Below are 14,820 nucleotides of genomic sequence, written 5' to 3' on the forward strand. Positions count from 1 at the left end.
GGATTTCCTCGGCGAATTAGTGTTTTTTGAATATACGGAGAGCACTATGTATTTTCTTTGAATTTTACATGAACAAATATCTGAGAGTGCACTTTGAGACTTTTGATTGAATTAGGAGACTGACTGAAGGACCATACATGAAGACAGCCCTCTCAACTTTACTATTACCCTTGTTAAGGGACTGTTTGAATGACCTTTCTGTTAACTCAGAGGTTCATTCATTAAGGTGAGCGGCCTGTACCTCTGGTGGTGGAAACACTGAAGTGGATGCACAGTAAATTGTTTTCAAGCACCCTGTTCACTGCCTAGGAGTTTTTTCCTCTCTTCCTGTCGGTGTGTCAGCTGTCGCTACCTCTGGGCTCTTGAATTCTACACTGTTGGACTTTTTTATGGGATTTTAGTTTTTTTTTAGCGCTGCACTGCTTTTTTATATACATATATACAAACAACACTCCTTTCTAACATAAATCTAATAGGTAGGTACTTTTTTCAGAGTTAAATGTGCAGCCAGCGTTATGATATATGTGCAAAAAAATGTATGTCAAAATGATGCTGTATATTACTACTATATTGTTATGTGCGAATTCTTACTATGTATATATTTCCTTATAGACTGCTTGCTATACAGCCCAGTTTGCTACATATACTCCTGAAGAAGCTGTAAAATTGTCGAAACATGTTGAGATTGTTGCATCTGCGGTAGCATGGAATTTGTAAACTCAGGGCCAGATCCACGAAGCGCGGCGCTTCTCTCCCTCCGGCGTAGTGTATCTCTGATACACTACGCCGCCGTAACTTACATCTTTTTTTTGTATCCTCAAAGAATTCCCGCCGTAAGTTACGGCGGCGTAGTGTAACTTAGGCGGCGTAAGGGCGCGCAATTCAAATGTGTGTGATGGGGGCGTGTTTTATGTTAATACGTCGTCCGTGGGGGTATTCCAGTGCGCATGCTTGAAATTAAACCGGAGCAAGCCAATGCTTACGACGGTGACGTCATTCTACGCAAAGCCCTATTCGCGAACGACTTACGCAAACGACGTAACATTTTCAAAATTCGACGCGGGAACGACGGCCATACTTAACATAGGATACGCCTCATATAGCAGGGGTAACTATACGCCGAAAAAAGCCTTACGGAAACAACGTAAAAAAATGCGCCGGCCGGACGTACGTTCGTGGATCGCCATATCTAGCTAATTTGCATATTCGATGCGGAATTCGACGGAAAAGTCACCTAGCGGCCAGCGTAAATATGCACCTACGATCCGACGGCGTACTAAGACGTACGCCTGTCGGATCGAGCCCAGATTCACTCGTAACAGAGATACGACGGGGCATTTTAAAAATTACGCGGCGTATCTATAGATACGCCGGCGTAATTCGTTTGTGGATCTGGCCCTCAGTGTTTTATTATGGAATGAAATCCATTTATGATTGATTTTATAAGGAAAACCTTTTAACCAAAATTAATAAAATGAATTGTAAACAATTGTATGGTAATTAGTACCTCCAAAGTCCCTATTTTTTCTATGTTTTGGTACAATCTCCATTGAATGTTTACCCAGTTTTTAATCATAATCACAAAAATCGAATTTTTTATTAACCAGATCACCATTAATCCCACTTTTGCGCTCAGGTGTGACCAGCCAAAAATGCTCTGAACTAGTGTTGCAGCCTTCATTATATCAGGGTCTTTGCAGCCTTCCCTTGAATTGCCAAAACAATGACTGTGGACAATCTAAAAATCAACAGACCAGGGAAACGCATGCCCCAGTATTGCAATAAACTTCTTTATTAGGCAAAGATAAAATGGCACATAATGCAGTCACATGCTCCTGGAATGACACCAAGCTCATCACACAACTTTGAGAATCCACCTTCAGAATCACTGTATAGATGTCACTAGATGTAATTCACTCTACCTGTGTCTGTGTGTGTTGGGAAAGAAAGGGAAGAGAGAGGAGATGGTCGCAATAGCGGCTTGTGTATGACAACTGTCAGAATTATGGAGGACCGGGAATCATTCAGTAGAGAGGCGTGTACCCGAAAGAGGCTGGGTGGGTTGCTATTAGACATGTGCACACTGAAATATTTTGTTTCGGAATTTAGTTTTCGTCCGAAAATTCTGAAATTTGTTTTTATTTATTTAGTTTCGTTAAAAAAGCATTCGTCCAAAAATCTGAAGTAATTAAGGTCGAATCTGTCATTGAAGGCTTATGGTGTCTGTCGAATGTTCTAAGTAGCTAAACTGTACGACCCTGCAATCATACATTTCAGGTCGAATGCACCCCTAAACATTAAACCTTCTACCTAAACCTTATCTCCTAACTTGAACTCATATGCCTCGTACATATGCTCAGGATTTCCGACGGGAAAAAGTCAGTTGGGAATCCCGACGGGAAAAAAAGAGAGCTGTTTTTTTTTTTTTGCGTTTTTTGGCAGTGTTCCGTCGGAAAAACTGAGAGGGAGCATACACATGGCCGGGATTCCTGGCCAAAAGCATCGCAGTTTTCCCTTCGGAAAACCCGGTCGTGTGTACGAGGCATAATACTTAAAATATAACAAAGGGGAAAAAAAAGTGTTGTTGTAATGAAGCCTAAAAACATTGTTTGCAGCCTTCATTTACACAGGAACCACTGTCTATGTGTCATGAATATGCAGTAGTCTCTCAGCTTACCTGTTTCCATCTTTTCATTAGAGGCCTGACCCTGTTCTGGTTCCCTTTTTATCACTTCCTCTTCCTGTATGGCCCCACCCAGGCCATCCCAGGAAGTCTATATTAACTGTTGCACTACAGGTCTGCAGTGCTGTTCAACAGTGTTGCTTTGCTTAAGTTCCTGTCTGCAGTGTGCTACTATTGTCTTCCTGTGTACTGTTTTTGGCTTGTCCCTGACTTATCCTGCTTGCCTGTGACCCTGACCTTTTGCCTGTCTCCTGTTTACCCTTGTCTGCCTGTTGCCCTGACCTCGGCCTACCCATCACTACCGTTTGTCCTGCCTGCTGCTTCCCCTCTCGTGTGACCTAAGGAATCCCAGGGGTCGCGACCTGGATCCAGCTGCGGCGAAGGCCATCCTCACCACTAGGGGCTCTGGTGAACACAAACCTGGGTCTTAGACTCCGCGCCCTGGGTGATCTTGGGTTCACGCTTCCTCCCTAATAGCAGCAGTCGGCTATAGGGTTCACTACCCTGAGGTGCATCCCTGACCTCAACGGGGTGCACTTGTCACCTGGCTATGGGTGACCTGACACTATGCTGATGCAACAGTGAACAGGACCCCGCTGTTCTGGTGATTTGGCCAGATATATGGTGAGGAAGGTAAACTATGGCATACGAGGTACAACCAACATTTCTTCTATACAAAGGGTTCAAAGCTGGTTATAATATGTTGCTTTACTTCTTATATTTAAAAACAAAATGATAAACTATAATAAAAAACAGCACCAAATTTGTTAAAAACCTTTATTTGTATCTAAAATATGGTAGTTAAATGTTCCAGTTTTAGCAATGAGTAAAAGGTTTGTAGTGAACATAGATAGGTTCTATCAACATATATCATGAAGATGTACCATGGATTCTATCAACACATATCATAAACATGTACCAAGGGTTCTATCAACACATATCATAAACATGTACCAAGGGTTCTATCAACACATATCATAAACATGTACCAAGGGTTCTATCAACACATATCATAAACATGTACCAAGGGTTCTATCAAAACATATCATAAACATGTACCAAGGGTTCTATCAATACACATTGTTAACACGTACCAAGGGTTCTATCAATACACATTGTTAACACGTACCATGGGTTCTATCAAAACATATCATGAACATGTACCATCTCCTTAGTCTGAAGGAACAAATTTGACAGCTTCTGGGTTCTCTTTAATGCAGCAGAGCTATTAGTATTCTACAGAAATCTCCAGATGTGTCTGATTTAATAGCATCCGCTAAGTTCTTCTTGTACAATTCAAAGTATTTTTGCTTGATGGTTTCGAGATCAATCTAAAGGGAATAAAATATTTCTTGTAAGAACTAGAGATTGCTAGAACTTGAAGAAATTATAGTGTAATTGTTTTCACAAATCAACTGCAGAGATCTTTCATGTGTGTTTGCCTTGAAATACAGTAAAACCTTGGTTTGAGAGTAACTTGATTTGAGAGCGTTTTGCAAGACAAGCAAAATGTTTTAATAAATTTGTCTTGATATAAGATTGAGAAGGGGGAGGGGGGGAGGGGATACGTTGGGACTTTAAATGAGGTAATGGGTCAATCACCTCCATCCCTAATAATTGTATTATATAAAAAAGAGGAGAGAGCGGGACTTTAAATGAGGCATGTGCGATGCATTATGTGAAAGTATTAAATATTTAACTTATAACTTATTCCAGATATATTATTTTCCCCCAACCTATTGTAATTTTTTCCCCGTACATGCCTCATTTAAAGTCCCGCTCTCTCCTCTTTTTTATGTCTTGATATAATAGTAGCGTCATGTCACAACTGAGTATAAAAAAGAAGAGAGGAGCCTCTAAGGCCTCGTACACACGACCGAGGAACTCGTCGTAAATGAAACATCGTTTTCCTCGACGAGTTCCTTGTTAGGCTTGTCGAGAATCTTGACAAGCTTTCTTTGCGTACACACTGTCAAGACAAAATCTCGTTGTTCTGAAACGCGGTGACGTACAACACGTACAATGGCACTATAAAAGGGAAGTTTGATTCCACTGGCGCCACCCTTGGGGCTGCTTTTGCTAATCTCATGTTACTGCGTGTTAAGTAAAAGTTTGGTGAGAGACGATTCACGCTTTTCAGTCTGTTACAGCGTGACGAATGTGCCATCTCCATTACAAACCCTACATTTACCGAAGGCACGCTCCCATCTCATACTTTATTCTGAGCATGCACAGGTTTCTAAGCATACACACGAACGTGTTTCTCGTCGTAAACCAGCCCGACGAGAAACACAATGAGGAAATTGAGACTCCCGACGAGAAAAAAGAGAACTTTTTTTTCTCGTCGAGTTCCACGACAGTTTTCTCGATACAATACACACTCTGCAGTTTTCCTAGGCAAACAAAGCTCTGCCACCAAGTTTCTTGATGGATTCTGTCGAGGAAAACGGTCGTGTGTACGAGGCCTAAGTGTAGCAATATGGTTACATTTAATGAAGGCACAACATTTAGCAACTTATTGCTACACTTAGAGGTGCCTCTCTTCTCTTTTATACAATATGATACGATATACAAGTGCTTTGGATTACAAGCATGTTTCTCAAAAGAATTATGCTCTTAAACCAAGGTTTTACTGTATAGCATCTTATGGCAAAGTTGTTATCTTATGTCTATTGGATATTTTACAATGTACCTTTAGGGCCCTTTCACATGGGGCGGATCAGTAATGATCCGCCTCCGTGTGTCCGCTTTGCTCAGCGGGGATCCTCCGTAAAATCCCCGCTGAGCCTTCAGCTGACAGGGCGGTCCCCGCACACTGTGCAGGGACCGCCCTGTCTCTCCTCCGATCTCCCCTATGGGGGATTGGATGAACACGGACCGTATGTCCGTGTTCACCCGACCCGATCCGCCAGAGGGAAGAAAAATAGGATTTCCTTCCGTCCGAAAAATCGTAGCTTTGTGGAGGCGGGTGATTACGGGTGTCAGCGGATGGTCATCCGCTGACACCCGCAATCACATAGGGACCAATGTATGTCCCGTTTTCATCCGCAATGAATGGATGAAAATGCTGACATACGGTACGCACATGTGAAAGGTGCCTTATACCCAGTCTGTTGTTTTCAGCCAGGTCAGGCCTGGTAGACTAGCAAGTTAGGAAATGTATTGGGTAGTCAAAGCTTTCCATTAGATTTCAATGATAACAATTAGGAATCAATGGTTTCAACTGTTGTCTAATGTACTAGTAACCCAGTGATTTAAACCAGAAGGGAAATTAAAAATTCCTTTTGACCTTCTATTGATTTCCACTGCAATCTCAGGTTTTCTTTTGCTTGAAACTGGAAGACGATTTAAAGTGTTCAACGACCATGCAAACTCCAAAGGGTATTGTTCTCATTGAGTGAGAGTGGGCCACAGTCATTGTAAAAACTTTCCAGACAGGAAGATTAGTTACAATAAGGTAATATACTATAAATAAAAGACTACTGTTTTACTTTACTGTCCCTTTTTTTTTTTTAATAGGAGTTACAAAAAATTTAAAAAAAAATGGGCCAAATCCTCAAAAAACCTGCCTAACTTAACTTTCAGCAGTTAAGTTACACAGGCGTAAAATTTCTACCTAAGTGCCCGATCCACAAAGCACTTACCTAGAAATTACACGCCGTGTAACTTAAGTGCCTCCGTCGCAAGGCGGTCGTCTGATCGAGGGGGCGATTCCTATTTAAATGAGGCGCGCTCCCGCGCCGGACGTTCGGCGCATGCGTGTGACGTAATTTTTCCCGACGTGCATCGCGCGAACGTAATTTACGCCGGACTTTGTGGATCGCGACGGGACAATAAAGTTGCGTCGGGTAAAAAAAAAAATACGCGCCGGGATTTTTTTTTCGAAATTTAAAAAAAAAACGCGGCGATGGAAAAAAAGGTTTGTTTTTACAAGGTCTAAACAGTTTAGGCCTTGTAAAAGCATCCCTAATTTTACGCATGCAAAACGTAACTTACGCAGAAAACACAAAGCTAAAAAGTTTTGTGGATCTGCCTAAGTACTCATTTGCATACGCAAAGCGGCATTTCGACTCGAAATGCCCCCAGCGGCGGATGCGGTACTGCATCCTAAGATCCGACAGTGTAAGTCTATTACAGATGTCGGATCTTCTGACTATCTTTGGAAAAATCCTTCTGAGGATCGTTTCCAAAGATAGCCACAGGGATACGCAGGCTGAACAGCAGTTCCGCCTGCGTATCTCCTTTGAAGATTTGGCCCAATGATCTTAGACACAAAATTAAAGAAGAGCTATAGTCTATGAAAGAAACACTTTGTAAAAATATTATTATCAATCCCCTATTCTGGTGTTGGAAGTTAGAATTAAAAGGGCTGAAAATATTACCATATTAAAGAAATAGTTGGATGTCCAAACCAGCTGACCCTTCATATGCCTTTATTGGCAACAGAACCAGGACGCACAATCTGGGTGCTCCTCCATGTTTTCAAGAATGAAACCACAAGTTGCTCAAATATAAAACCAGGGGCGGACTGACAACTCACGGGGCCCCCGGGCAATAGAAGATTATGGGGCCCCCGGGCTTACAGATGGCCACCATGCCAGGAGGCAGTACTACAGAGGCAGGGCAGCTAAAATCTCGGGTATTTCACATCAAAAGCATGTTGGTTTCAGACACATCAGGGACAGATGTAAAAAAAACCACAAATTTTTACATACTGTCCCTGGTTTTACTGAGCCTCGCAACCCTGATGGGGCCCCTTAGTGGCATGGGGCCCTCGGGCAGTGCCCGAGTGCATCAATGGTCAGTCCGCCCCTGTATAAAACAAAATCCTTTGGTGTCAGTTCACACAGGGGCAACCCGACTTACATTGAGACTTTGCAAGGCGATTTGGAGGCGACTTCAGCGCGACTTCAGTGTGACTTTGAGCAACTTACAACGTAACCTAAAGTTGCCTTCTGGACAGGCGACTTTGGCTGTGGCCAATCACAGAATAATCAGCTCTGTGGGAGGGAGGGGTTTGCCTGAGTAAACTAGTTGCTTCAGTTAAGATGCAAAGCGCCCCAGTCTTATATACCATGTGCTGTAGGTATACTAATTATTAGCAGGGGTTCCCTTAAACCAGAAAGTTATTTCAAGAGTTCCTCTATGTTAAAAAGTTTGAGAACAGCTGGACCCATGTGACAGCACTGGTGATAGGTTGCTTAGACACCAAACCCTGAATTGTGCCCAATGGTCCGAATTTTTTGTCTCTCAGAGGAAAGGCACGGCATGGTAAATATGGTCGTTATAGAAGTCATGGGGACTGACAGCACATCATGGCCAAGAGATTGTATGCTGTGTCTATTTCCACAGGATGAAGGTACGTATGCATCTAGGGAGAGTGGGGTACATTAAGTCTGGGAGGCATTGGGCAAGATTTACGAAAACTGGTGCACACATAACCTGGTGCAGCTGTGGATAGTAACCAATGATCTTCTATCTAACTTGTTTAAAGGGGCTGTAAAGCTTCGTGTTTTTTCACCTTAGTGCATCCTATGCATTAAGGTGAAAAAACTTCTGACAGTGACCGGCCCCCCAGCTACCCTGTTTTACTCACCTGAACTCTTCGACCCCTCGGCGGAGATGCGCTGTACCTCTCTGCCTGGGATTCTCGGCTCTTGATTGGATAGATTGATAGCAGCGCAGCCATTGGTCCCCGCTGCTGTCCATCAAATCAAATGACGTGGGTGCCGTGGGGCGGGCCCGAGTTCAGCAGTCTGTGTCTATAGACGCAAATGCTGGACTCTGGAGCGCGCCCGCAAGGTAGCCCCCAAGGAGAGCGCTTCTCCTAGGGGGTTAACTGATGCGAGGAGGACCCGCCAGGGGGACCCCAGAACAATGATTGGGGCCACACTGTGCAAAACAAACTGCACAGTGGAGGTAAGTATAATGGCCCAGATTCACAAAGGAGATACGACGGAGTATCTCAGTGTAATTGTTTTACACTGTCGGATCTTAAGATGCAATACTGCGGCCGCCGCTGGGGGGAGTTTGCGTCGTAAACCAGCGTTGGGTATGCAAATTAGGAGTTACGGCGATCCACAACGGTTTTTCGCGTTCGCTACGTCGCCGCTAGTCTAGTTTCCCGTCGCAAAGTTAGTCGTCGTTTTTTGGTGCCTTAACTTTACACAGCACACGTATGTGCTGTATAAAGTATGGCCGTCGTTCCCGTGTCGAAATTTAAAAAATCACGTTGTTTGCGTAACACGTCCGGGAATACGGAAGTACGCTACGCACGTCGCCGATCGAAAAAATGACGTCACTTCACGCAAAGCACGGCGGGTAATTCAAAAGGGAGCATGCGCAGTAGGTCCGGCGCGGGAGCACGCCTAATTTAAATGGCACACGCCCCTTTGAATTACGCGGGCTTACGCCGGAGGCCGCCGGCGTAGGTTTTCATTGCAAGTGCTCTGTGAATCAGGCACTTGCGATGAAAACTTGCGGCGGTGTAACGTATCTACGATACGTTACGCTGCCGCACTTCTACCTGAATCTGGCCCAATGTGTTTGTTGTTTTAATTAAAAAAAAAGAGGGTTTACAAACCCTTTAATTAGGCTTTGACAATAATGCTGCGTACACATGACTGTTTTTCATGACGTGAAAAATTTAATTTTTAAAAAATGGTCATTAAAAACGATCGTGTGTGGGCTCCAGAGCATTTTTCTCAACGTGAAAAATGGGCATTAAAAATTTAGAACATGCTCTAATTTTTCGCGTCGTTTTTCAAGTTGTCGTTTTTCACTTTGTGAAAAATGGTCGTGTTTAGGCTGTGTAATGACGTGAAAAAAACGCGCATGCTCAGAAGCAAGTTATGAGACGTGAGCACTCGTTCTGGTAAAACTAGCGCTTGTAATGGAGATAGCACATTCGTCACGCTGTAACAGACTGAAAAGCGCGAATCGTCTGCCACCAAACTTTTACTAACACGAAATCAGCAAAAGCAGCCCCAAGGGTGGCGCCATCCGAATGGAACTTCTCCTTTATAGTGCCGTCGTACGTGTTGTACGTCACCGCGCTTTGCTCGAGCATTTTTTTTTTCACGATCGTGTGTAGGCATAGCAGGCTTGACAAGAATCACGTCGAAAAACGTTGTTTTTTCTAGAACATTAAAAATGGTCATGTGTACGCGGCTTAAGACTCGGCTCACACTGCTCTCTGCAAACTGCTGCAGGTGTCAATGTAAAGGTAATGACAACCCTAAAGCAGTGCGAACTGTAAAATCGGACGGGAATCAGGTTCCATGGGTCTGAACACCCATGCGATCTGATTCCAGTGTGGACCAAAAAAAGGGTCCTGCACCATTTTGGTCCAAATGCAATTATATTTCAGCCATGGTTGAATTTTTTATCTACACTCAAATCCTGCATGTTAAAATAATTGTACTCCTGGTGCCCTCTTGTGTTCTCTCAAGAAAAAGCGTAAAGAATTCTATAAACATATCTTCTCGTAGGATTGCATTTCTGGCAATACAAATAAACTCGGTATCAAGTGTCACAGGAATGTCTTCATATATACTGTATTTATTGGCGTATAACGCTCACTTTTTTACCTTGAAAATAGAGGGTAAACTGTGCCTGCGTGTTATACGCAGGGGGCTGTGAATAGTTTTTTTCCTGAAACTTTCCTCTTAAAGTTAGGGTGCGTGTTATACGCCTATGCGTGTTATACGCCGATAAATACGGTATATAAAAAACACAATTATGTATTGTCTAATTTTACTTTTTAATTGTTATTTTATCAATTTTTACATTTCACATTTCTCGGAAGATCATGGGCTCAAATCTCACTTACACCGCACAACACGGCCATTCATCATACAGTGTCTTGAAAAAGTATTTATACCCCTTGACATTTTCCACGTTTTGTCATGTTACAACCAAAAATTTAAATGTATTTTATTGGGATTTTATGTGATAGACCAACACAAAGTGGCACATAATTGTGAAGTGGAAGGAAAATGATAAATGGTTTCAAATTTTTTTTGAACACATGAATATGCTTTGATCTAAACCATTCCATTGTAGCTCTGGCTGTATGTTTAGGGTCGTTGTCCTGCTGGAAGGTGAACCTCAGCCCCAGTCTCAAGTCTTTTGCAGACTCTAACAGGTTTTCTTCTAAGATTGTCCTGTATTTGGCTCCATCCATCTTCCCATCAACTCTGACCAGCTTCCCTGGTGAAGAAAAGCATCCCCACCACATGATGCTGCCACCACCATGTTTCACGGTAGGGATGGTGTGTTCAGAGTGATGTGCAGTGTTAGTTTTCCGCCACACACAGCATTTTTCTTTTAGGCCACACAGTTTAATTTTGGTCTCATCTGACCAGAGCACCTTCTTCCACATGTTTGCTGTGTCCCCCACATGGCTTTTCACAAACTGCAAACAGGACTTCTTATAGCTTTCTTTCAAAAATTTCTTTCTTCTTGCCTCTCTTCCATAATGACCAGATTTGTGGAGAGCACCGCTAATAGTTGTCCTGTGGACAGATTCTCCCACCTGAGCTGTGGATCTCTGCACCTCCTCCAGTGTTCCCATGGGCCTCTTGGCTGCTTCTCTGATGAATGCTCTCCTTGCCCGGCCTGTCAGTTTAGGTGGACGGCCATGTCTTGGTAGGTTTGCAGTTGTGCCGTACTCTTTCAATTTTCCGATGATGGATTGAACAGTCCTCTGAGATGTTCAAAACTTGGGATATTTTTTTTATAACCTAACCCCGCTTTAAACTTCTCCCACAACTTTATCCCTGACCTGTTTGGTGTGTTCCTTGGCCTTCATGATGCTGTTTGTTCACTAAGGTTCTCTAACAACCCTCTGAGGGCTTCACAGAACAGCTATATGTATACTAAAATAAATTACACACAGATGGATTCTATTTACTAATTAGGTGACTTCTGACGGCAATTGGTTCCACTAGATTTTAGATAGGGGTATCAGAGTACAGGGGGATGAATACAAATGTATGCCACACTTTTCACATATTTATTTGTAAAAAAAAAATTTAAAAACATTTATCTTTTTTTTCCACTTCACAATTATGTGCCACTTTGTATTGGTCTATCAATTACATAAAATCCTAATAAATAACTTACTTTTATTTACTATTAATATTTAATATATCCACACATACGAAGCTCTCAGAGGGAGCCCATTTATTTTGCAATTCCCTGGTATGGAAGAGAAGTGTATGGAATATACAGTTCCTTGAAAAAGTATTCATACCCCTTGAAATGTTCCACATTTTGTCATATTACAAAAAAAAAAAAAAAATATTAAATAAAATAAAATAAAAATAAATAAAAATATATAAATAAAAGTAAATATTAAATATAATATAATATTATAATAATAATAATAATATAATAATATTATTATTATTATTATTATTATTATTATATTATGTTTAATATTTACTTTTATTTATTTAATTGCTTACGTTTTTTGTTGTAATATGACAAAATGTGGAAAATTTCAAGGGGTATGAATACTTTTTCAAGGCACTGTATATTCCATTCACTTCTCTTCCATACCAGGGAATTGCAAAATAAATGGGCTCCCTCCAGGGATGGACTGGCCATTGGGACTACAGGGAGTTTCCCGGTGGGCTGATGGCTCAGTGGGCTGGCTTCAGTGACAGCAGACTGCCGCCCCCCTCTGCTCCTCTGTCTCTCCCTCCCCGCAGCGCTCACCTGGGGGGAACAAAGAAGCAGGGGGAGGACCAGAGGAGCAGGGGGGGGACAACAAAGGAGCATGGGGGGAGGGGACAGACAGCTGACTCAACAACTATGGCCTGGGACCGAACTGATTCTTTGCCCCGGGTGAAATAATGTCTAGCTTCCCCACTGGTACCGTACCAGCCGTTCTGCTCTAATAAAGTGGCTAGTAAAGGGGGAGAGGGGGCTTGAGTGGCCGAGGGGGGGGAAGTTGCGGGAGTTGTCGGCCACCATGGGAGAGACCTGTCCAAGTGGGCCAGTCTGGATGAAGTCCAGGGTCAAATTGCTGTCCCAGTCCAGCCCTGGCTCCCTCTGAGAGCTTCCTATGTGGTAAAGGGCCGCGATGTGTAAAGGCAGCCCCGATCGCAGATTCGTAAACGCACACCTAAGCATTCAAAAAATCTGTTTCCTTGAAATAATAAATCTGTATGGCCTCAAAGTTGACAGTTTGGTGAATATTGTAAAGATTTGTCGCTGTTATAAATACTATGAATGGCATGTGGGATCACTTATGTGCACATAATGGGCCAGATTCACAAAGACTTACGACGGCGTATCTCCAGATACGCCGTCGTAAGTCCGAATGGCCGCTGTCGTATCTATGCGCCTGATTCATAGAATCAGTTACGCATAGATTTGGCCAAGATACGAGCGGCGTAAGTCTCCTACGTCGTCGTATCTTGGGGTGCATATTTACGCTGGCCGCTAGGTGGCGCTTCCGTTGACTTCCGCATCGAATATGTAAACGAGCTAGATATGCCGATTCACGAACGTACGTGCGCCCGTCGCATTTAGTTACGCCGTTTACGTAAGACATACGCCGGCGTAAAGATAAAGCTGGTCTCTAGGTGGCGCAGCCCATGCAAAGTATGGACGTCGGAAGAAGCGTATCTTTTTACGCCGTTCGCGTAAGTCGTACGCGAATAGGGCTGTGCGTAAGTTACGTTCACGTCGTAGGCAGTGTTCGACGTATCTTAGGCATTCTATCCGACGCATGCGCACTGGGATACATCCACGGACGGCGCATGCGCCGTTCGTTCAAAACGTCATTTACGTGGGGTCATGCTTTATTTACATAAAACACGCACACCTCTTCACAATTTGAATTAGGCGCGCTTACGCCGGCACATTTAAAGCTACGCCGCCGTAACTTAGGACGCAAGTGCTTTGTGAATACAGCACTTGCCTCTCTAAGTTGTGGCAGCGTAGCGTAAATACCATACGCTACGCCCGCCCACACTTACGCCGCCCTACGTGAATCTAGGCCAATGTATGGACACTTACCTCTGCCCTGGTGACCAGAATTCGGATCAGTGCGTCCTCATCTGTCCCGCCGCCCTTCATGGCTTTGTAAAGTTTTTTGGCAAAGTAGGCTTGACAATCCTTAGTGCATTGTACTGCAAAGAGAACACATACACAGCTGCTTTATTAACACATCAGTATACAAAAAGATATCTAGTAGTTTGTCACGGTTATAAAAAGTTCTTCACACTGCAAGCAACAAATGTATCCTTAGGCCTCATTCACACAGGTGGCGAGTTTACTGCCCCATTGAAAAGCGATCTGTGGTGGGTCACTTTTCAGAGGTGATAAGTGGTGGTTTGCAGGCACCTCCTGAATTCCTGTTTTTTTTTTTTCGGATTCCAAAGAAAATTTTGCATTGCAACACCTGCAGTTGGCACATGTTTATGGCACACTCTCACTGAGTTCTATGGGCTCATGTGGCAAGCGGCACCACCTCCAAGCATGACATGCTGAGTTAAATTTACCACAACGCAGAACAAAGTATTGCCAACGCAGCAGTGTGGTAAAACCTGAGCAGCTGTTATTTTGTAGGTGGGTGGTCAGGGGTTGGTAAAAATGCAAATCAACATGTTTTTGCCCTTTTGCTGCCCACGTCAGTCCTAAGGGTGAAGGGATGCCAGAGCTGCAGCACTGAGGTTAACTACTAGGATTTGGCTGCCAAATGACCAGGCCATTTTTTGCGATTTGGCACTGCGTCGCTTTAACTGACAATTGCGCGGTCGTGCGACATGGATCCCAAACAAAATTGATGTCTTTTTTTCCCCACAAATAGAGCTTTCTTTTGGTGGCTTTTGATCACCTCTGCTTTTGTGCTATAAACAAAAAAAGAGCGCCAATTTTGAAAAAAAGCTATATTTTTTTATTTTTTGCTATAATAAATATCCCCCATAAATATATAAAAAAAACTAAATTTCTTTCTCAGTTTAGGCCAAATATGTATTTTTCTACATATTTTTAGTAAAACAAAATCGCAAAATATATTGATTGGTTTGCGCAAAAGTTATAGCGTCAAAATAGGGGATAGTTTTATGGCATTTTTATTAATATTTTTTTTTTTACTAGTAATGGCGGCGATCAGCGATTGT

At 42.9% G+C, this 14,820-nt stretch overlaps 1 protein-coding gene across 1 annotated transcript in view; it reads right to left on the reverse strand.

The window, feature by feature from the left end:
* Window positions 1–3,446: 3,446 nt before the first annotated feature.
* Window positions 3,447–14,820, reverse strand: part of ANXA13 (annexin A13) — a 65,602-nt gene continuing 54,228 nt past the window's right edge. The window contains exons 10-11 of the mRNA XM_040354931.1: window positions 13,715–13,827; window positions 3,447–4,014 (exon numbers count right to left, since the gene is read on the reverse strand). Of these exons, the coding sequence (XP_040210865.1) occupies window positions 3,895–4,014; window positions 13,715–13,827 (233 nt within the window). The 3' untranslated portion in view covers window positions 3,447–3,894. The remainder of the gene's footprint in view (window positions 4,015–13,714; window positions 13,828–14,820) is intronic.

The sequence above is a fragment of the Rana temporaria genome, chromosome 5 (genome assembly GCF_905171775.1).
Source record: "Rana temporaria chromosome 5, aRanTem1.1, whole genome shotgun sequence".
In the NCBI taxonomy this organism is placed as follows: domain Eukaryota; kingdom Metazoa; phylum Chordata; class Amphibia; order Anura; family Ranidae; genus Rana; species Rana temporaria.